The 23,378-nt window shown below is 41.8% G+C and overlaps 2 protein-coding genes across 12 annotated transcripts in view; one reads left to right on the forward strand and one right to left on the reverse strand.

Annotated features, from left to right (window-relative positions):
* sap130.L (Sin3A associated protein 130kDa L homeolog) overlaps nt 1-12,493 on the reverse strand; it is a 42,324-nt gene extending 29,831 nt beyond the window's left edge. For 4 of the 9 annotated variants that reach the window (XM_018262060.2, XM_018262058.2, XM_018262056.2 and 1 more), the window contains exons 1-8: nt 11,810-11,854; nt 11,143-11,239; nt 7,922-8,154; nt 6,756-6,911; nt 6,321-6,435; nt 6,098-6,225; nt 5,375-5,496; nt 3,701-3,851 (exon numbers count right to left, since the gene is read on the reverse strand). In XM_018262060.2, the coding sequence (XP_018117549.1) occupies nt 3,701-3,851; nt 5,375-5,496; nt 6,098-6,225; nt 6,321-6,435; nt 6,756-6,911; nt 7,922-8,154; nt 11,143-11,239; nt 11,810-11,839 (1,032 nt within the window). In that variant the 5' untranslated portion in view covers nt 11,840-11,854. 9 annotated transcript variants of the gene reach the window in all.
* A 6,039-nt stretch (nt 12,494-18,532) lies between these two features.
* Nucleotides 18,533-23,378, forward strand: part of wdr33.L (WD repeat domain 33 L homeolog) — a 55,691-nt gene continuing 50,845 nt past the window's right edge. The window contains exons 1-2 of one of the 3 annotated variants that reach the window (XM_041563406.1): nt 18,534-18,892; nt 19,075-19,169. The gene's annotated coding sequence lies outside the window, so the exon portion shown is untranslated. Of the gene's footprint in view, nt 18,893-19,074; nt 19,170-23,378 lie in introns of all 3 variants that reach the window. The other 2 variants (XM_018263847.2, XM_018263845.2) reach the window with 2 other exon arrangements.

Consider the following 23,378-nt stretch of genomic DNA (forward strand, 5'->3'; position numbering starts at 1 on the left):
GTCTTTGGAATTGAACTGCATTCCCAGGAAGATCATGGATTGACTGGGAATCAGGGATGAATTTTCCCAATTAATGCACCATCATAATGCACCGTTCCTAATGCTTGGACATGGAAAACTGTAGGCAGCGTTGGGCTGCTGCGAGGGATGGTGCCTTGATTAACAGGTCGTTGAGATAAAGGGTAATGGATATTCCCTCGTTTCTTATCACAGCTGTGGCTGCTGCCATGATCTTCATGAAGACTCGGGGAGCTACGGTGAGACGGAAGGGCAGAGCTGTGAATTGGTAGTGTAGGTTTTGGAAGGCAAATCGCAAGTATTTACTATGGGGAGGGAAAATGGGGACGTGCAGGTAGGCGTCCTTAATATCGAGGGATGTCATGTATTGCCCTCACTCATGGCTGCGATGATGGATCTGAGAGACTCCCATCTTGAACCTTCGAGGCCGTATGAACTTGTTGAGGCCTTTTAGGTCTAGTCAGACATTTTTTTTGGGGGGGGGGGACGAAAAACAGGTTTGAGTAGTAACCTTTGAATCTTTGAACTGGTGCGATCACTTCTGTTTGAAGAAGGTTTTAAATCACCAGCCTAAAAGCCCTTTGTTTGGCTTGTTCCCGGGGGAGTCTGGACATAAAGAAACGATGAGGGGGCCGTGATGAAAATTGTAGATGGTAGCCTTGAGACACTACCTCGTGTATCCAGGAGTCCTGTGTAATGGAGAGCCAGGTATCTGCAAAATGTTCAAGCCTTCCTCCTAGGGGTACCTGGTGAGACGGGGAAGAGACCCCTTCATGCGGATGATGATTTATCTGCAGGTCTGGAGGAGGGCTTATGGCTCTGCCAAGTGGATCTGGGCTTGCCCCCAAAACTCTGCTGAAAGCAGTGTGTTGTGGAGGAGATGACCTGTTGCACTTGTTTTAGTGGGGACGAAAAAACTTTCCTCTGCGAAAGGATGGACGGGCCTTTGGCTGTGGAAGTGGTGTGCTTTTGTCCCCTATAGCTTGGCTGATGATCTTGTCAAGTTCGGGGCTGACTAGGAGCTTTCCTTTGAATGGAAGTGAGGTGAGAGACTTCTTAGATGAAAGATCTGCCGTCCACAACTTCATCCAGAGGCATCTGCGTGCCGCAACAGACAGGGCTGAGGTTCTACCGATGGCTTGCGCTGCATCAAGGGAAGCTTCACAGATGTAGTCATTTGCCTCTTTTAATTGGGATGCCCATTGAGCGAGCTCGTGGCATGGGGGCTCCCATAGAGATTCCCTGAAGTAGAGAATCAGACCATGTCTGAATAGCCCTGCTGACCCAGGCTGTGGCCAGTACTGGGTGGAGGGATGTACTTGAGGCTGAGAACTGTGAGCGAATTAGCCCCTCTAGCTTTGTGTCCATGTGATCTTAGAAAGAAGAGGCATCGGGGACAGGTAGAGCTGTATTTTTAGATAGGTGCGAGACTGAGGCGTCCACCGAGGGTGGAGAGGACCACTTGTCAGTTGAATTTGATGGGAAAGGATATAGTTTTAGGAATCTGCGGTTTGGTTGAAAACGCCTCCCAGGCTTGTCCCATTCCTGTTGAATAATCTGCTCGATTTGGGAATGAGCTGGAAAGTTAGGCGAGGATCTGTGGTTTCTTTTAAAGAGAGCCTTAGCAGTCTTGGGGTTCTCTTCAGTTTCCTGGAGGTTGAGTGCCTCAATGACTGAAGTTATCAGAGAGTCAACTGCTTCGGATGACTCGTCCTCTGGGTGAGACTCGTCCTCTGGGTGGTCTGAGGTGTCGGACAACTTGCCCTCAGAGAGAGAGAGAATTTTCCCCCTCTGGTTCTGGTGGGGGTGAGGAGAAATTTAGGGAATTACTTCCGCTCTCCTCGTCAGAGGGAGAGGGGGCTCTGCGCTTTGAGACCCTTTGTCTAGGGTTGTCCAGTCGGGAGAGGAGCTTGTCCAAAGAGAGGGCTCGTTTCGGAATCCCCATGGCTAGGTGTGTTGCCCAATCTGGGATGGCTTGGGGCCCTGAGGCGGCGGCCTCTCCCTGGTTGGTAGGGGCATCCACTTGTGGCTGGTTTACATCTGGAACATATAGGTTCCTTGTAGCCCCCTGGCAGCCTTTTGCGGCATTTGGCGCAGGCTAAATATTTAACAGAGGATGTAGATCCCCTGGAGAAAATGACCTCGCTGGCTCCCTCAGGCCTTTGGTAAGGTAATGGATATGGTGCCCCTGTGGGGGGAGAGCCTGGGAGGAATGAGCCACAGGAGTCAGTGCAAGAGAAGGCGCACAAGGGTTGTCCCCCGTGCAGCAGCAACAGCCTCTCTGTAAGCGTGCTCTGTTGTGTCCTTTCGTGAGTGCGGGAAGGAGCTGAAGTGCCAGTGACGTTACTGCACTGCTTCGCGCGTGCTGAGTGGCGCAAAAAGTGCGCAAGAAAGGGGGTGAGGGGGAGCTAGGCCGACCGTGTTCCCCGCTTGTATCGGGTCCCCATGTTTGCTCTCTGTAAGGGATGGCCTATCAGCCCATCTATGTACACAACCGTCCCCCGGTTGTGATTGGCAGCAACTGCTTTGTAGATACGGGCACGCTCTAGTAACCGAGTGTTGCCCTGAAAACGCTGTGGCCCCAGGTGAAGGGGCTGCAGAGGACATGGGGTAGAGGGAGAGTACTCACATACCCCTGGACGTAATATTCTCTCATCTCCTGGCCAGCCGACAGTTTTCCTAGTGTGAGAAGAGAGTCCGTTAGGCTGGGTGGTCAGAGCTGCAATTAGCATAGGCGACCCCAGGGACAGAATGCACCGATGGGAGAAGTCAGCAAAGACACACTACTCAGTGTAGGTGACTTAGACTCTCCGGTGTTAAAGTTGTTGTATAGAGAATGGAGAGAGTCCTAACCTCCTTAGGACAAAACAAAAACTGAATTTGGCTCCGCCTACTGCTGGGGGTATAGCCAGCGGAGGAGGAGTCACAATTTTATTCTGTTGTGTCCTGCCTCCTAGTGGCATTAGCTATACCCCACTGTCTCCTGTGTCCCCCAAGCCAATATGGAGAAAAAGGAATTGTTCCTTAAAGGAAAACTATACCGCCAAACAATGTAGGTGTCTATAAAAAGATATTGCATAAAGCAACTCATATGTAAAACCCTGCTTCATGTAAGTAAACCATTTTCAGAATAATATACTTTTCTATTAGTATGTGCCATTGGGTAATCATAAATAGAAAACTGCCTTTTAAAAAAATAAGGGCCGCCCCCTGGGATTGTACGATTCACTGTGCACACAAACCAAACTTGTTAGGTCACATGAGCCAATTAACAGACAGAGTTCTGTCTTTTGCTTCAACACTTCTTCCTGTTACAGTTAGAGTTGTAGTATTTCTGGTCAGGTGATCTCTGAGACAGCACACAGTCCATCACGAAATGGTGGCTCAAGGCAAGAGATGTAAAAGGGCAATATTTACTTAAATATATATTCCAGTTTGGTAAGATTTTTTAATATGTTACTTAATATGATATAAAATGTTGCTTAAGTATTCATTTTGGGGGTATAGTTTTCATTTAAGGTTATGCTGCATGATATTGGAGGAATAAAATTCAAACCCAACATTAATGCACAAACTTCATTTAACAAATCCAATATTTTAAATAATTGATAAAACTTTTAAAATATTGCACTCTATACATTATCAATGTTAACCATAGTTTGTATAAAGGACAAGTAAGTACCTGTGTCATTGCATGTAGTTGTGGCTTCTGACCTCCTAATGCAGGGTGTGTTGGCAGTGTAATGCGCGTTGTGGCTGCATCACGAGCCTGAGCTGATCTCTGAATACTGATTGCAGCAGGAGGTGGGTGTTGCTGGAAGGCCAGAGTTGGTCTGTATCATATGGAGAAATAAGTATTACATTTTAGCCAAAATGAAAACCGCCAGGCATTAACAGTGCTACGACCCAAGTATTAAAATACAAAAGATTCCAAAAGCTAGCTTCCTATATATGGCAAATAGGCAAACATTTAGAGGAAAGCTTATATAAATGTCTATCAAATATTCTGAAACCTCAACCTATATGACTACTATGGTGAGATTTGAGTTAAACAATGCTGGAATGGATATTCTGGTAACTACAGCAGAATGATCGGGAATAAATATTTATATCACCTATGTAACGTAAGGAGGGAGTAAGGGGCCCGGGATGGCTCCAGTGGGCATCCCGCGAAGGGGGTGTACTCAACGGATACAGGTAGCCCTGTTACTGGTTTCACCCCCATGTCAGTATTCATCTGTCCATCCACCTAGGAAGCAGGACACTTAAAAACTGATGGGATTGGTCTTAATGTAGGGTTAAGCCACAGTATCAGGCATTTTCATTATTCCAAGGGGCAGATTTATCAAAGGTCGAGGTGAATTTTCGAATGAAAAAAACAAATTCGAATTTCAAGCTATTTTTTGTGTACTTCGACTAGGGAATAGTCCAAATTCGAATATCGAAATTTATCATGTACTGTCTGGACTTTGACCATTCACCATCTAAAACCTGCTGAATTGCTGTTTTAGCCTATGGGGGACCTCTTAGAACCTATTTGGAGTCAATTGGTGGACTTCGAATGCGCTATTCCTTTGATTCATACGATACGAATTCAGGCGAATACGGACCTAGATGATCGAAAACTGACATTCGACTAGAAAAAACAAACTTATAATTCATTTCGGTTGGTCTTTTTGAATTCGAATTTCGAAGTTTTTTCAATTCGAAATTCGACCCTTGATAAATATGCCCCTCAGTGTCCTGCCGCCTAGAGGGTGGAGCTTAACCCCATTAGTCCCTGTGTCCCCCTTGAGACAACAGAGAAAAATGAATTCTTAAACAGAACACAACTTTTGATTCAGTTAAGCCAAAACGAAGGATTTCATTCTTGAAAATAGTCCGAGGGTTCAACTAAACAAAAAATGTACAATTAAAGAATGATCAAGTGTATGGTGTTTGCCTTTAGAGAAATTAACAACCAAAAAGTTAAAAGAAAGCTAGAAATTGAAAAAGAATATAATTGAATGTATCATCTTTGACACACATGCAAACATACACATTTATAGAAGGAATCAAAAAAATAGCTGCACTCTCAAAGTAGTAATATATAATGTCATATAAAGCAAGGCACTCACAAGGTTTTAAAGTATGGTCAAAATGAATTTTCTAATTCCAACATTTGGGTCTTCCTTGAGATAAAAACATAACTATTTTAAAAATAATAGATGTATTGTAAAATATGTCAATAAATGGCTGGGCGAGATTAAAGAGCTAAATGGTGTTCACTTGTAAAAACCTGCTAAGAGTATCTAAAATACATAGCAAAATGGTTCTCTCAATGCCGTTATGATAGGAGATACGAGAGTTAGCTCACCTTAACACTGGCTCAGCAGCATGGGCTGGTGTAGTTGTTATGACTGGTGACTGTGCTCTAGTAGCAGATACTGTGGCTACCACAGCAGGACTAACTGATGTTGTTGTCACTGGAGGACGAGACTGAAAATGAAATATAACGTATATATGAATACAGTAGCAAAGGTCTGTCTTAAACAAAAAAAAAAATGAAGAGTTGTCAGGAGAGTGGGCTTAAAGCAAGATAAAAGACTTGATAAGAAGACTGGTTCTGTTACTGTGGGTCATAGATTTTAAGCAGTGGTTGACTTAACTATTATGCCACATGACACTTATTTAAAATGAGGAAAAATGCTTTGTTCTAAAGTCATATAGTCGGCCCACTGTCCTGGCAGGCCCTGGTAAAATACCCTTTTGCCCATTCAGTAAAGCGACTCTGAATGCATAAAACCGATATGTCTAGAAAGAAGGTATATGAAGCATAAAAAGAAACCTAGAACCCAATGGACTGAGCGTGAAATGTATCTTTGTGTTATTAAAAAGGAAGTTAAATAAAATAGCAGGGGTAAAACAAAATCCATATAATCTTGTTACGGAAGTGAGAAGTTGGGAATCTATGGAATCCTTGTTTCAACTGAAAGTTCCTCCCTTATAAATAAATGATTAGTGGCAATAAATGATATTTCAGCATTGATGTCTAGAAAAGAATAAGGAAAGACTTCATATATAGTGTCAAAATAGATACCTGGATAGGAGGGTGGATAATGTGTTGAGTGGCTGACTGCGAAGCAGCTGCACTTGGTATCTGCGCTGAAGCTGGTCTTAACATAGTAGTCACTTTAGAGCTTGACATGACAGCTGCTGCAGCGGCTCCTAAGAATCAGAAAACAGAATGTGAATGAGGGACAAGAAAAAAGGGGAGAAAATGCACAACAGTCATAGTGCACTGTATGACTATCTTTGTTTACCTCTGGGAAGATGAGAAGCTCCAATATGCAATGGAGGTCCTGGGGCACCGCTACGGATAATGGACATCTGAACATTTGTGGCGGCCATGATATGGTGGAGGCTGTTGGGATGTCCCTGTATTAAATGATAAAAGAAGACAATTATTGGCTCCTCTAAGTGATCATTTTTCTGCAGCCACCTAGAATGCAATTTGATTTTAACGAAACAGCCTTCAGAAAAAAAATTCACAGCAAATTTAAGTCACGCCAGAGAACAGGGATGGTTATAACAGACTAATGAATCAGCAAGGGGGTGTGTGTGATAAACTTGAGAGAGTATACGATAATACAACTAAATATTTGCAAGGTGGCCTGTAGAAACAAACAGCCCAGCTAAATAGGGTTGCACTGTTCTATCACCTGAACATACAGTACAGTAATTTCTACAGCACTGACCTGCTGGCCACTTATTGTGGCCACAGGGATAGCAGAGGTCTGTGGAAGGCCACTCTCCATGGTGACAGTCCCTTGGCCAGAGACCTTTGGTACGGCAGACAGGGCAGAGGGAGGTGCTGGAGCAATAGGGCGGCTAGGCATAGTGGACTTTGGAGTCTGTATGTGGGAAAACATCAACAGTAAACTTCCATCACAACAAAATAACTTTGTCAATCCCATTAATTTGACAACATAAAGCCATAAGAATATGCAATACTTCATACAGTTGTGTTTGTAGGAATGTTTTTACAAAGCAAATACAAATGCCAAAAAACAAGTTAATTATATATAACATATTGTTCAAATTAAACATGATCACTGTATTTATATATACAAATATAAAGCTTTTAAAAACAAAGGTATACTGTTGTGTATAGCCTAAAATTATAACAATTACATTTACAGCCCAATGCCTTCTAATATGCCATAACAAGATTACATTTTTTTTGTTTTAACTGCAGAGCAGTGGAGTGGGAAGCAATTTTGGGTACCTGGACTCAGCTTAAAATATAATGACTCTACTAAATTTAAATTGTAATCAGAAAAATACAATATGTTACAAAGTCCTATTTCACAGATAATAGTCATAATAAAATACTTCTCTGCAGTAAAAATAAAGTCCAGTGTGTAGTTGTTTCACTAGTGTGAAGTATACTTGAGCTATTATAGCCTTATTGTTTTAATTTTTTGTCTATTTGTTTAACTTTAGGTTTAAGTAATGTTTGAAACAATGACATAGGCTGAGTTATAGATTTAGACCAAAACTTGAACAGTATCCTCATTCAAGTTGGCAGTGACAGGTGTGGATGGCCAATAGGGTAGTGCATTAGCTCCCTAGCCAGTAGTTCTTTGGTTCGTTCCCAAAAGCAGACACCATCTTCATATAGCTTTAAAATTGCTGAGCTTTGTCAGTGATTAAATGCCTTGCCTGTTGTGTTATTTCAATCAACATGGAAAATGCATTAGTATATTAAAAACAAAGGAGTCAAAGTCAGAGGTACCATAAACTGAGGAGTCAGAGTCGAAGTCAAAGGATTTATGTTTAACTGTATATAAAGCTGTTTCTAAGCCGGAGGTCCCCCAGTAACAAAATCTACTGAAAACAAAACCCAAAGCTGTCTTCTTACCTTTAGGATATTCTCGGAGAATGACAGTGGAACAGCTGAGGTTAGGTGAGCAGGTTGTGCAGTCATAGTGAGGGAAGGGGCAGGCTGCAATGGATGGTGTGAAGTCAACATCTGAACTTGAGGGTAGGGCCTGACAACCACTGGTTCCTGCTTATCGTCACGTGATGGTAGAACTGTGCTGGCACCAAGCGGATCACGGGATTGGACATCTATTTCTCTTGCTACCTCATCTCCTACAAAAGGAAATACAGTAAAGATTTCATAAAAATGTTATTGCTTTTCTAAACTCAGTGGCTCAATTCTTGGCTATACGTATGCTCTGTTCTATTATTTTCTTTAAACTAAAGCCAGCACTTTGGTTGCTTCAATCATCTGACCAAATTAGTAAGCCACTGGACGATTTGTTGAGCCCGAGCTTCATAATTGAAAACTGGGTTAGTTAATGGTCTACATCTTAGCCGGTTTAAAGATATATTCTGGTTTCATCCAGTGGGCCAGAGATCTAACTATCCAGATAAAGGGGGGGGGTGTATAAATTCAAATTGAAATCACTTGGCAATCAGTTTGTTAACCAACTTGCCTGTGATTGAATGTGTGGATCAGACAAACAGGATGCCCAAAATTGCCATATGTAACCAGCCCTTCAGCTCTTGCAAGATATAAACAACTTGGTGGATGTGACATGCAGTTAGCTGGAAGAAAACAATGAACACTACCACTTGTGTGGTACCCATCAATTTGACACAACTTTGGAACAACAAGTTTGCAAAGAGCAGTATATTGCTCTTTAGTCACAATGCTGCCTGGAGCACTCTTACATTTTTTTTAATTGAGCCATTTTTTTTTTTTTTTTTTAAATCTAAGCTTCAACAAAGAATTAGACTAAATGTATTACATCTTATTTTTTTTTTTTTGAGGTGGATTCTGTAGCAGGGTGAAATTGCGGTGTCTGAGAAGAAGACCCCAGTAGTTCGGAGGGATTCACAGCACATGCTCTGGCCTACTGTAAATTACCTGAGCATAGGAACTTTCAGAATAGCACTGGTTGCAAGGGTTTAAATTACCCGAGCAACCATGAATTGATTTGAATAGGAGACTAGAATATGAATAGGAGAGGGCCCGAATAGAAAGATGGGTGATAAAAAGTAGCAATAACAATAAATGTGTAGTTTTGCAGGACATTTGTTTTTTAGATGGGGCCAGTGAACCTCATTGAAAAGCTGGAAAGAGTTAGAAGAAAAATGCAGAATTCAAAAACTATAGATCATTTTTCCAAATCAGATTCCCAGATTTCCAAAAACAGTGTTTTATTTATCCAGGGTCTACTGAATCATTTTAATAAATCCTTAAAGGGGTTGTTCACCTTCAAACAACTAGTTGGTTTCAGATAGATCACCAGAAATAAAGACTTTTTCCAATGACTTTCTATTTTCTATGTGTGACGATTTTTCTAATATTGAAGTGTAAAAGTGTAATTTCTCTCCTTCTGAAGCAGCTCTGGGAGGATGGGGGGTCACCGATCCTGTAAACTGTTCTTAATGGATACATTTAGTGGATACATTTCTTATCTTTGTCCCTGCTGAGCAGAATCTCTGGGGTTTCATTACAGGCAGCTGTTAGACTTGATACAATTGTTGCTAATACTCTATGGACCAATTGTAGCATAAGCAAAACATAATAAAATAAACAATTTGTTTCAAAATGTATCTGGTTTAAATATGGAGGAACTGACAGGTACTTTCAGAACTTTCATCAAATGTTGCAACAAAATATATAATCAGCTATCAGAACAGGAAAAATATGCTAGGTACAGCAGGCAAAAAGAGAATTCTTTAATAAATTTTCCTACATTTGAATCCACTTTTTAAGACTCCTGGAGAATTCTGTGCAGAGCTTTATTTGCAAAGAGAAAAGTCTGTGCTTTCCCCGGGCACGGACCTCATTGCCACTGTGTATTGAAACTCCCAGCACTTGCGTATTTAAACTCCCAGCACTTGCGTATTTATCCTTATCCTCACTGTATAATTTATAATAACTGCAATGCACACACTATATTGTTATAAAAATTACAACAAAATGTTTTTACCAGACCAATTCAGAGCCTAGAATACCTACATTCTGGGGAGAATATAATTAAATTAATATTCTACTTACTGTCCAGAGCAACATACCTTTCTATACATGAAAAAAACAAGCATGCAAGTCAAATATCATAGAGCAGTCTACCATCCGTGTGTCATATTCTGCAACAGCCACAGGCTAACAATATCATAACTATTATTAAACTAGTATTAGTGCTACTCCATACACCTTACAATTTGCGTGTTTGTAGAGGATAGCAAACAAATGTCTCTCTTTCTTGATTTGGCCACCCAAGAGCCAAAAAATCCCTCCCCCCTAACCTGTGTTGCCTCCTCCACCCTGGCCTACCTGTCCCCCCGGGCAAATGCCCCTAACTTGTTACTCACCTCTTTGCGCAGGTCCTGTCCACGGAGTTCACAGGCGCCATCTTTTCCCAAGCGGTCTTCTTCCTGGATTAATCGGCATCTTCTGGCGCACTCGCAGTAGGAGCATTTACCGGTACGGATCTACTGCACATGCGCCGAATGTCACGAAATCGGAAAACTTTGTGACTTTTGGCGCATGCGCAGTAGATCCATACCGGTAAATGCTACTACAGTGCATGCGCCAAAAACGCCGGTCAAGCAGGAAGAAGACCGCTCTGGAGAAGATGGCGCCTGTGAACTCTGTGGACAGGACCTGCGCAGAGGGGTGAGTAACAAGTTAGGGGCATTTGCCCGGGGGGACAGGTAGGCCAGGGGGGAGGAGGGGGCGGGCAACACATGGGAGGGGGGAGGGTTTTTGCGCCCAGGGAATTTCCTTCTCCTTTAAACCTCCTTGCCCCAGGCGTGAGCATGCTCAGTTTGCTCCTCCCTCCTTCTCTGCTGTAATATGAGCCCAGAGCTATAAGTGAGCAGGGAGAGACTCAGTCAGTAAGTGATGTCACACCAAGCTAATACTGGAGCTACTATCCAAAACAAACAGAGAGCTTCTAGAGCTTTTTACTCAGGTATGGTAAAACATTCTACAGAATAAATACAGCATTCTAGCTTGCACTAATGAAGCTAATCTATTGGCAATAAAATGCCAATGTAGCTTTCCTTCTCCTTTAAAATACAGTCCAAACTTCTAAAAAAAAAAAAAATGTTCTTTGGTATTACCTTGGACATTCTGTCCCACAGATGCTCCACTGTTAGAAACTTGGGGAGGAGGCATGGATACTGCCTGGCGGGGAAACTGTTGAGAACTCATATCCACCTGACGGAGAGAGATCATCTGATTAATTTACGGACAGTTAAAACAGTGTGAATAAGCTAGAGACAACTTTTGTTTATGATTTGAATGCTTGCCTTCAAATAAAAGGGTTACCATGTCCAGTCCCATAACCTAAAATCTATATCAATAGGAGCTGAAAATATCCACCACAGAAAACACAATGCAGGTATGATGCTACTACAGTGGAGCAGTGCTGTCAACCAGTGGTGTAACTAGAAATTACTGGGCACCACAGCAAATTATTTTTAATGCCCTCAAAATATCTTGAGATTGACACAGTTTAACAAAATCTATTGACACTGTATATGACTAAGGGACTCATGGGTGGGGCCCCTATACATCCTGTGCCCCCCCTGCAGCCACAGGGTCTGCTTCCTCTGTAGTTACACCCCTGCTATCAACTGATACAATGCAAACGCAGCCTCCTAGAGTTGCCATCCTCAGTATTGCACTTCCTTTGCTCACAGCATAACCAGGCACATAACAGGGATGTTCAGACATTATTTTGGCTGGGGTGCAACTATACCACATAGAGATATAAGAGCATCCTACCCTATAAACTTCTGACAAATGGGAAAGCATATGTTGTGACACTGAGATGCCCAATTAGCAGCTGCACTTCTAAAGGAGCAGGAGGACTGCAGGTTGGACATCAGTTCTATAGAAGGCGAACATTAGCCAGAGGGCCGCATGGTCGATGCCCTTAACGCAACAATATGCATTTACGTATGAAACTCGCGTCAGACGCATATTTACATGAGATGCCCATGCAGTGTCCCCTCCCCCCGCCTCACTAAAGTCGCACAGACAGGTTTACGTTCCGTTTCTGTAGCCAAGGCGAAAATCGAATCCATTTACAAACAAAAGTTCAGGGCTCTACAACAAGCGGCTTTCCTGCTATTGCTACACGCCAATTGCCAGGAACTCCTGACAGCCATCACAATCACAAGCTGTCGACATTATGATGGGAGTTGTAGCGCATCCGTACCAGAAGAGCTGCAGGCATTATATGCACGACCTATGTAGTTCTAAACGCACTATATGCACATAGCTAAGTGGTTTTAAAGTCTCCGACTTACTTTTCCCCCCGACACCTTTAATTTCCAATATTGGCACTCCAGACTGTAGCTCCGTTGTCTAGCGTCGCATTTCGCCTTCCGGTTCCGGTCTCTAGCTCTCTTTCACCTCAGTCTGACTGAACCGCGCTCAGCCACCGATCACGTGATGCGCGTCTAGCCCCGCCCAAAGGCCAGCTGAAAGAATAGAACCAGTGTCCTTTTCTTACATATTTGTTTACAAACACAGACATGGCCTGACAGAGAATAAAAAGCCGTAGTGATTTTCCACAAGTGTCTAAAGAGTTAATATAGTGCTTTTGCCTTCTACCTTTACGGTGTTCTATTTTATAAGGATTTTGACAGCATATCGTCCACTGTCTTCCCCGGAGGTTTGGGGAAAAATGGTTTGAGGACAATCAAGGGTTATTTTACGGAGATTTTACAAAGTGCAAGTCGCTGCAGATGATTTATCAGTACTAGCCAAGTAGCCAGACTCATGCAATAATCCTATGAAAGCATTAGATGCCCACAGATAAGTATCTGAGGACATAAAATGCATTTCAAGACTCAAAAAAAACCCAGATCAAATAAGAAATCATCTTTGGGATTCACCTCATCTTTGTGAACATGAAACATAGAGAAGAGGAATCAAGGAGTTCATCGCCTTTTGGAGCAACCAACAGGGGAGTCCTAAGAAGTTAAGGAGCCTGGGGCTAGATCTACACTGCAGGCCTTCACACTGATGAAGAAATAAAGAAGCAGGCAATTCTGCAATCAGTGGGGCCCCTACGCAAGTAGGGTTGTCATCTTTTCCCAAAAAAAATACCAGCCTTCCTATAAATTTATCTTTTTTCCCTTTTAATAACATTGGGATCAACCATCATTTTTACCGCCCAGGCCAGTAGAATACCGGCCAGGTGGTGACCCTATACGCAAGTGAGGGCTCTAGCAACTGCTCCAATTCGCCACCTCCCTAGGATAGGCTATTGCAGCTTTGTGAGATGAAGATACCTGGACATACACAGTAAGGTCCCTCATGGCAGTCTTCAGGGCACCAGCCTGACACCATCTGGAGGAAGTGAATTGTTTGCTGGGCAATCTTCCTCCAAATGAAGGACAGAAAAGCAAGAAAACCAACCAAATAACACACTATGTTCCTAAATGGGAACACTGCTACATTAGTGAAATTGAACAGAACATAATCAGATCAGTCTAGAGACTTCTTCGTCTGCTGTTGTCCTGGGGAGGCTCACCGTGATACAATGCACCTGTAAGTACTACTGAAAGGAGTGGTTCACCTTCAAGTTAACTTTTAATATGTTATAGAATGGCAAATTTTAAATTTTAAATTGTTTTTTTTATTATTTATTTTTTATAGTTTCCTAATTGTTTGCCTTCTTCTTCTGACTCTTCACTGACCCCCCATCTAAAACCAAATACTCTGTAAGGCTACAAATGTATTGTTATTGCTACTTTTTCTTACTCCTCTTTATATCCAGGCCCTCTCCTATTCATATTCCAGTCTCTTATTCAAATCAATATATGGTTACCAGGGTAATTTGAGCCCTAGCAACCAGACTGAAACTGCAAACTGGAGAGCTCCTGAATAAAAATGTAAATAACTCAAAAACTACAAATAAAACATTTTTAAAACCAATTGCAGATTGTCTCAGGATACCACTCTCTACATCATACTAAAAGTTAATTTAAAGGTGAGCAACCCCTTGAACTGCCAATGTGCTATGTGCAACACTGACCTAAAATGGCAACCTGCATGTGGAGTGGAGATTTTCTCCAGTGTAGTTGGGGAAAAGATTTCTGCAATGCTCACCAGCAGATATCTTTGGTGACACTCTGGTTTGCTAAAGGCTATGGCACATGGGGTGTTCACACTGCTGCAATGTTCTAGTGGAGAACCATGGTGGTAAAAACACCCCAAATCATCTCACTGCTTTCCATAACAAAGTATAGGACAAGCTCTGCTTTAGGCAGACACAGCTCAGAAGTCTCAAAGCAGGTGCTTCTGAGAACTTCGCTGCTACAGTAATATGGTGATTCACACACCTTGGCCACCACAGGCTTTAGCTGTCAACATAGGGGCAGCTTTATCAAAGTGTGAATTTAGAACTCACCACAGAAAAACTCACTCACTTGCTTTTCATTCCTATGGAATTTTTAAATGCATATTCATCAAATGGTGAACTCCATTGATAAAAATGATTCGAAAAATCCCATAGGAATGAATAGAAAGTGGGTGAGATTTTCTGTGGTGAGTTCTAAATTCACCCTTTGATTAATCTGCCCCTCTGTTGACAGCTGCGATTGTGGGGTCCCTGCTCAAAGTATAGTTCATCTGCTCCTTGCTTAAAATAACCCAGACGCCTGTGAACATTTAGAATCATCATTTAACTTTTTGAAAGTAACCTCTGTGTTGTGGTATGGAATGTTTTTTTTGCATCTTCTATAAAAAAAGGTCTCATCTTAAACCTCAGCAATGGTTTCAGTCAGGCTACTGCCACAGGAAGTAAGTGCTTCAGGAAAGGGCATTGTAGTCTATCCTCCCTCTAGATGCACCTTGGCTGTAAGAAATAAAATATAGTGTGTTGCATCAATATTTTCTATTGCTGCTGACACCTTTTAAGATATATGTGAATTTAATTATGTTGAGGTTTTCCCTCAACCACATCATCCAGAGGGACAGTCCAAGCAAAGTGCTTTAGGTAGTGTCCTGTGCATACGATATGTGAAAGAGGAAAACATATCACATTTGCCTGATAGGGTTCCATACATGTAACCCTATGATTAAGGGATACATTCCCGAAACGCGTTAGGTGTTTAACAGCAGCAACCCCAAAAAACTACATTCCAGAAGTGCCGTCTGCCTGTTGAGTTTTGATGTATTTACAGTGGGGAGGGACACTGTTGACAGAGCACCTGGATAAAGGGAAGAGCGGTGAGCTGTAGCGGTCTTTTTTTGTGTTTTACTTACAGAGTTCCATACATGTAACCCTACTCCTGCACAATTCTGCTTTTTATGTATTAATAAAGGTAAATATTAACAAATATGCATTCTGTAGGGTCCAAATGGCAGATCTTTCCAAAGCCAGATTCATATGAAATTCACAATCTGCATGGCACGGCTAGTCTAGTTGAGATGTGTGCTGCAAATGTCACTGGTTGCTATGAAACTATGTAGTATGCATGTATTTAAATCACTAACACCCAACCAAGGTTCAACTAGATACAGAACAGATTATCTAAAGCACTTATTTCTCTGACTTAAACCAGGAGGAAGACAACCTTTTGGTGGGATTTAAAGTGGTACTAACACTAAAAAAACATTATTCAAAATATTAATGTACATTAAACGTATGTTACGTATAGGAAATGTTCCCTGATAGGTCTGTTTTTGTCAGGGGTGTTTCGCCAATGAGGCAAGTTGAGGCTCTCGCATCAGGCAGCAGTGCTCCACTAGGTACCAGGGGCGGCAAAAATGCCGCTCCTGGTACTAAGAGCCAAATTTCCAGTTTTCACAACGGAAATTCGGCTCTGCTATCGCAGAGAGCGCAGTTAGGCTCTTTGCGCTATCGTACTGGCCCTCTCTGCTGCCCTCGTGGACCCCCTCAGGCGCAAAAAGGTAAGCGAACGGGGGAGGAGGGGCGGCAGCAACTGCTGCTGCCTCAGGCGGCGGAGGGGCCAGGATCGCCCCTGGTTTTTGTAATTAATTGTTACAAGAAGTTCTTAAACCTAACTGTTTTGCCAGCCTGACTGTCCCTTCTTAGCCTGTCAGTTTTAGTTTCTAATGCTAATGGACTACTGCTACACAAATTTGGCAGCCCCCACATTGCCCCCAAGTAAAACATGGGGGATCAGATGGGTAAAAGCATCAGGCAAATACTTTCATGGCAAAATTATAAACATCATGCAAAAACAATGTTTTTTTTGGTCTATTTAACCATACAGTGTGAGCAAATGGACATTTAGTAACCTCACAGGATTTTCTTAGCAGGTAAAGAACTGAGATGAGCTGTAGCTTATATTCACTTCCCCTCAGATCCACTCATTTAAACTGGCTACACTCACTCCGATATAATTGTACAAAACAAAGTTTTTAGTACCCTGGCGATTGGTCGTTTAGTCAATTGGATAGGTTAGAACATTTCTAACAATAACATCTTTGCAAGTATTGCCTATCTGCCTATATCCATGGGTCACCATCACTTCTATTTCTGGGACATAACTTTTGTAAGGTTGTTGTTTGTCAATTAATGGCTAGAACATCATCTGATTTGTTATTTTTCCTACTTTAATCCTACAATGTAAATCTGAATGTAAGTTTTAGATCCTAGCATTAAAACGTACAATCGTTATCCGAACGGTCGCCATATGGCAAATCAAATCTGAACATGTATGGTCGGCTTTAGTCAGCCTAAATTTGCAAACAATGCTATCGGCAATCTTTGAGGATGGCTTTATTGCAGACTACTGTAACTCTAGGTTTTCCATTTGCACAAACCCCTTATTAAGTCAAATGAATGCCATAGTTTCTAGTTTCCTAGACATATTGCAACATCCCAACACAAATATCCTTTGTCTGTCTGCAGTGTGTAGTTGCTGGCTGTTAAGATTTGTGCATAAGCTGCTTTTTAATATACTTTGTTGTTCACCTTCCAAAACTTTTTTGTTCAGCTTTTTTCAGATTGTTGCCCAGAAATAAATATTTTTTTCAATTACTTTCCTTTATTTTATTTTTTACAATTTTTTCAAAATCTAAGTTTAAAGTTTAATGTCCCTGTCTCTGGTGTTTCAGTCTGGCAGCTCAATGAATCAGATGCAGGTTCTAAATGGCTACAATTTTGCAACATTTAATTGGTCCATTTCTCAGTAGGATCTATGGGAAATATAAGTGCAACTATTGCAATTCTAACATCTGCATTTAATGAAACTCAGGGATTCTGCTCAGCAGGGACAAACACAAGACATGTATCAAGTAAATGTATCAACTAAATGTATCAAGTTAGAACAGTTTACAGAAGGGGTGCCCAAAAAGGTAGAATGGGATCTACCAGTAGACCTTTAGCTGGTGATCTCAAGACACTGTCCACAAACAGCTTGTATCTTTACATTTTTTTAAATGATATTGTAGTGTGATCTGAGTGGAAGTCTGTAAAGGTGAGCATATTTGCATATATCCAGGGTTTAAAATCTGTCGGGTTACAGCCAGGGGGAAACCTCTTATTGTAGAAAATAGTTCTGTATCTGGTTTTTCGTGTACTTAGTTTCATCTTGATATCTATTGTGTCTCACAATTCTAGGGCTTGTTGTGATGTGGGCAAAAGGTTCTTAGGTTGGCTCTGAATGCCTTAGGTATCCAAAAAGGTGGGATAGTTGTAGAGGGGCTATACATTGATTTTCAATGTCTTTCCATGGCTTTGAATTAACTTTTAGTATGACGTAGACAGAGAGTGATATTCTGAGAACATTTGCATTTGTTTTTCATTTTCTAATATTTGTGGTTTTTGAGTTATTTAGCTTTTTATTCAGCAGTTCTCCAGTTTGCAATTTTGGGGGTCCAAATTACCCTAGCAACCATGCATTGATTTGGATAAGAGACACATGAATAGGAGAGGCCTGGATAGAAAGATGAGTAATAAAAAGTAGCAATAGCAATACATGTGTAGCCTTACAGAGCAATGATCCCCATTTTGAAAGCCGGAAAGAGTCAGGAGTCAAATACGTCAAAATGAAGACCAACTGAAAAGTTGCTTAGAATTAGCCATTCTATAACATACTAAAAGTTAACTTAAAGGTGAACCATCCCTTTAAAGATGTACACACACTTTCATCACACAGGATACAGTATTATAAGCAGTATCTGAGCTCCTCAAGCACCGACTACCACATTTGTGTTGTGTTCTGTTCTAAAGCAAAGCCTGCAAGGTGGGCTTCTGATTGGCATTATGCATAGGGAATACTTTTCTGTACCACAGACCTGCAGGATCTGTCAAAAGAAAAGAGGTTTTTAAAGCCTCAATTTAGCCAACGAGAGCTAGAGGAGTTTGTGCGTTACAGATCAATTTTAGTTGTAGTCAGACGCTCATGGAAGGGCTGTGCTGACCCATTTCGCTTGACTACATCGTGATTTGTTATTGAATCCAATGCCCCAACTAATATGGCTGCCGCGCGCATGCGCGTTTGCAACATAACATCGCTGATTCTACAGACTAACGTTATACACGCCTAGTTCTACACGAACGCAACTGCATACGGTCGCTTATTGTTCGATGACATGGAATAAAACGTTGGCATCGTTTTATAGAGCCGACGCAAACAATTCCGCAGCCCTGGCAGCAGTGTGATGACGTCACTGGCGTCGGAAGGCGCTGCGCAGAGTTCGGCTTGGAGATGGCGGTCGGGCTTCAGGCCTGGAGCGGCGGGTCTGTGTAAAACGTAGAAAACAACAAGGGCCTTTCCCCCCCGAGTCTACCGGAGTCTAAAATATTGCAGCCCTTGGTCGGAGCCTAACGAGGTTGTAAAGACGGACGTAGTAGTTTTTTTGCAGCCCCAGTTTGTTCAGGTGAGAAGGAGGCCTGGCAAGGAGCAGTGTTGCCGGGTTCGAAACCCAGATATTATAAGCGCGAGCAGGTGGTCACCAACACAGTTCAAAACACTCCACACTTTGTCACTCGGTCGCACGCAGTTTATGTTGCGCTCACATAACAGTTTATACATCTTTTGTCTTTTTGCAACTTGTTTCAGTCTGTGTGTTCCGTATGGTAACGACTAGCCTGTTCTACCATTCGAAGGCCGTCCGAGGAGTATGGAATTTAAGGGGAGCACATGTTAAACAACTCGTAAGCCTGCTCGTTTAGTCGTGTTTCATTCGCCCACATGTTCTGTATCATTGTCATGCACCCAGCTGAGCTGTCCTAATAAATAGGTTTCTTATAACCACAGAGCAGGGCTGCCAGGTCAAAACCAGCCAAAGTCGGCTACAAAATCAGCCCAAAACTAGCCAAGAGACACTTCAAAAGTAGCCCAAAAATAGCACTCTACGTGGAGTAAGTCTAAAAAGTAATTGAATACATGTGAAAATATGCCTTTTTCTAATGTTTACGGGTTCCCATATTTTTGCATGAATCAAAATGGCACAGATTCGCCCAACCAGGGGTGTAACTACAGAAGGAGGTATAGGGGCCCCATAATAAATATTGGTAAACAGGTTAACCTCTAGACATTTTGGTGGCCAGCAGATTTTTGCCCCCCAAATTGTCTGAAATTGAGGAAAGTCAATGGAAAATGCGAGTGCTTAAGAGTGACGGTATACTGGGGTACAGAGCCCAAAATCTGATAACTCCCAGTATCTACACAACTTAGTCCCGTAGCATGCTGGGTATTGTATGCTGGGTATTGTAGTCTTACATTAAACTTGGCAGTCAGCAAATTGAACAGGAACAGTAACGTCAAAAAATAAATTTTTTTTAAAGTAATGAACATATAATGCAGTGTTGCCCTGCACTGGTAAAACTGTTGTGTTTGCTTCAGAAACAATACTATTGTTTATATAAATAAACTGCTGTGTAGCAATGGGGGCAGCCATTCAAAGGAGAAAAAGCTCAAGTTACATAGCAGATAAGCTCTGTCTGTCTAATGGTGTTATCTGTTATCCATTAGTTAACCTGTGCCATATAGCCGTTTTTTCAATTTCCGCCATTGCTCCACAGCAGCTTGTTTATATGAACTATAGTAGTGTTTCTGAAGCCATCAGATCAGTTTTATCAGTGCAGGGCAACAGTACACGATCTTTTCATTACTTTAAAACACTTAAATTTTTTGGTGTTACTGTTCCTTTAAACAAAAACTACATTACCCAACATGCACTGGCAAAGCAGGCTTGGCACATTAGGGCAGGAAAAAACTTTGGCTGGTTTCCAACGTCCGTACCCTGGCTACTTTAATTTCAAACCCGCCTGGGCTTTAAATTAGTAGCCTAATTTGGCTGGAAAACTGCCAACCTGGCAATCCTGCCACAGAGCAGCGTGCTGGCAGCTCACACTTTGTTGTTTTAACACAGACTTGTTACTCCCAGCTTTAAGGGCAACACTTCATACAGTGATTTGTGCCACTTGGCCTCCAGTGTTATCTAGTAAATAGCCACTTGCCCTTTATTTCTTACTATGACGCCAGTTCATTCTTGTGCAATTGTAAGGTGCTTGGCCCTGTTAATATGGGGGGGGGGGGGGGGGCTGTGTTTTTAGCTCACCTAATCAATGGGTATAAAGGTGTATATACAAGTGCTCTTAAAATATCAATGTATAGCTTTGAATAAACAGACCGTAAATGCAGAAGCTTCTCTAATTTCAATTTGGTTTTCTGTGTCGTCCTACACAAACATTTTTCCATGCTGACCCCACCCCCATAATATTTTGTTAATTTTGAAACGTGTATGACTGAACAGTAGAACATATTTGCAAAGAAGCTTCAACAGTTTTATTCTGTTTATTCAAACCTATACATTGATATTCGTTCCAAATGGTAAGATGGTAATATCTCCTGAATGAAACCAAAATAACTAAAGGACAACCAAAAACAATTAACGCTTACAAGAGCTAAAAGTTGCAGACAGTCAACAGCTTAAGGGCCCAAAGATAGGCCTTGCTGATCACTCTCTGGATGTGTTGGCATGTTGATTTGTTCATCATTAGAGGAGTCTAAAGGCTTCCCCATATGATCCAGTTCAGCCCGATTTGCCCTGCATTTGGGTGGCCTAATTGGGCCCTTATGTCAGGCAACCTCACTGTACAAGGGAATCTTCTAGAAGTGTATGGCCAGGTTAAAAGGGAAGGAAAGGCATCATACACTTGGGGGTGCCAAATGTTAGGCACCCCAAGTGATTGTATTGACTTACCTGAACCCCCGGGCTGGTGCTCCTATCGGCAGAAAACTGCACTGGACCGCGCTTATACCAGTGAGCACCACAGAGCTATCTTCTTCCGTCTTAATTCTACTTCGCCCGGCTGCGCATGTGCAGTAGAATGAAAAGCCAAACTTTAACAAAAAAGTTATTTTGTTAAACTGCGCATGCATTTGCCCCAGGAAATTTGAAGAAAGAAGATGGAAGTGGATCGCTCCATGGTGCTCACTGGTATAACCCAGGTCCAGTGCAGTTTTCTGTTGATAGGGGCTCCGGCGGCGGTTTCAGGTTAGTCAGTGCAATCATTTGGGGGGTGCCTAACATTTTGCACCCCCAAGTGTACGATGCCTTTCCTTCTCCTTTGAGTGCTTTCAGGCACTTGCCAAATCTGGGCAGCTGTAAGTGAATTGTCCCTGCCTCTCAAGCTCCTTAAAATCTTGGGCACCAACATGTCTCTGCATGCCATAGCTCCTAAGGGCTAGTCCATACGAGGAGATTTGGGGAGATTTTGTCGCCTGTCGACTAATCGCCTCGTCTTTTGAGCGACTATCTCCCCGAACTGCCTGAATTAAAGTTTATTGTTATTATTAATTCATCAGTTCTGAGCTCATCCTCAGACTTTCTCATTGCAGCAGTCCTTTAGATCCATGATAATCTAAATGCTTATCAAGAGTCACTTCCTATCTTCTACTTTTCTTAAATCTTTGTTTCTGTAGCTGTAGTAGCTGTTGAGCTAAGGGTACAAATAAGTGTCATCCTACAGTTATTGGCAGTATGTTGCAGAGCTTGCACAAAGTGTTTTACACGCAGTGGCATGTGTGCATGTTTACTTTACCGATAAGTACATTGAATTAAAAAAAGTTGTTGTCTCAGTGCAAGATATAAAGTTCAGAATTTACAGGGACTGTTAGAGCAAGTTTCTGGAACGGTGGGTGTTTCAGGCTGAAGATATATTTTAGGTTAAAGGTATCCTGTCATCGGAAAACATGTTTTTTTCAAAACGCATTAGTTAATAGTGCTATTCCAGCAGAATTCTGCACTGAAATCCATTTCTCAAAAGAGCAGTTTATATTCAGTTTTGAAATCTGACATGGGGCTAGACATTTTGTCAATTTCCCAGCTGCCCCATGTCATGTGACTTGTGCCTGCACTTTAGGGGAGAAATGCTTTCTGGCAGGCTGCTGTTTTTCCTTCTCAATGTAACTGAATGTGTCTCAGTGAGACATGGGTTTTAAACTATTGAGTGTTGTTCTTAGATCTACCAGGCAGCTGTTATCTTGTATTAGGGAGCTGCTAACTGGTTACCTTCCCATTGTTCTGTTGTTAGGCTGCTGGGGGGAAAAAGGGAGGGGTGTGATATCACTCCAACTTGCAGTACAGCAGTAAAGAGTGATTGAAGTTTATCAGAGCACAAGTCACATGACGTGGGGCAGCTGGGAAATTGACAATATGTCTAGCCCCATGTCAGATTTCAAAATTGAATATAAAAAAATCTGTTTGCTCTTTTGAGAAATGGATTTCAGTGCAGAATTCTGCTGGAGCAGCACAATTAACTGATTCATTTTTTAAAAAAAAATTTTTTCCCATGACATTATCCCTTTAAAGTGAGGCTTTATAATAATATGAGGCCTTGTGTTGGTCTCAGGTCTAGAATTTTTGTGTTATTGTATATGGATATGTACTTATTGGGTCATATTTGCTCTATAGTTCTTTGTATGCATTATGCATCTTTAATTACATAAAGATACATCAGTTAAGAAAAGTTAATTCTAAACTGTTTCTCTCTCTGCCTTGATTTTCTCTGTATTTTTGGTTCTGACTCTTGAAACAATGCATCAGAATACAGCTGACCGACCTGAAGGAGAACTGACTTCTGCTGCATTGTTTCAAGAGCCAGAATCAGAAAACATTCACCGTTGCAATGCCATTTCCAATGTTCTTTGTGGAAATACTATTTATAATAGCCGTGGTTTTTAAGTCTTGCAGCAATATAAAATATAGAGTCTTGGTTCAGAAGACCCTGTGTGTGGCATTTACTAAGTGCCTTTCCCCCTGAAAAAATGTGTCAGTGGGGCTCCATACACTTACCAAAAATTGTACAAAACGGTTTATTCCATTTTAATTGGTTTGTGTATGACTAGCTTCAGAT

The sequence above is a fragment of the Xenopus laevis genome, chromosome 5L (assembly GCF_017654675.1).
Source record: "Xenopus laevis strain J_2021 chromosome 5L, Xenopus_laevis_v10.1, whole genome shotgun sequence".
Classification (NCBI taxonomy): domain Eukaryota; kingdom Metazoa; phylum Chordata; class Amphibia; order Anura; family Pipidae; genus Xenopus; species Xenopus laevis.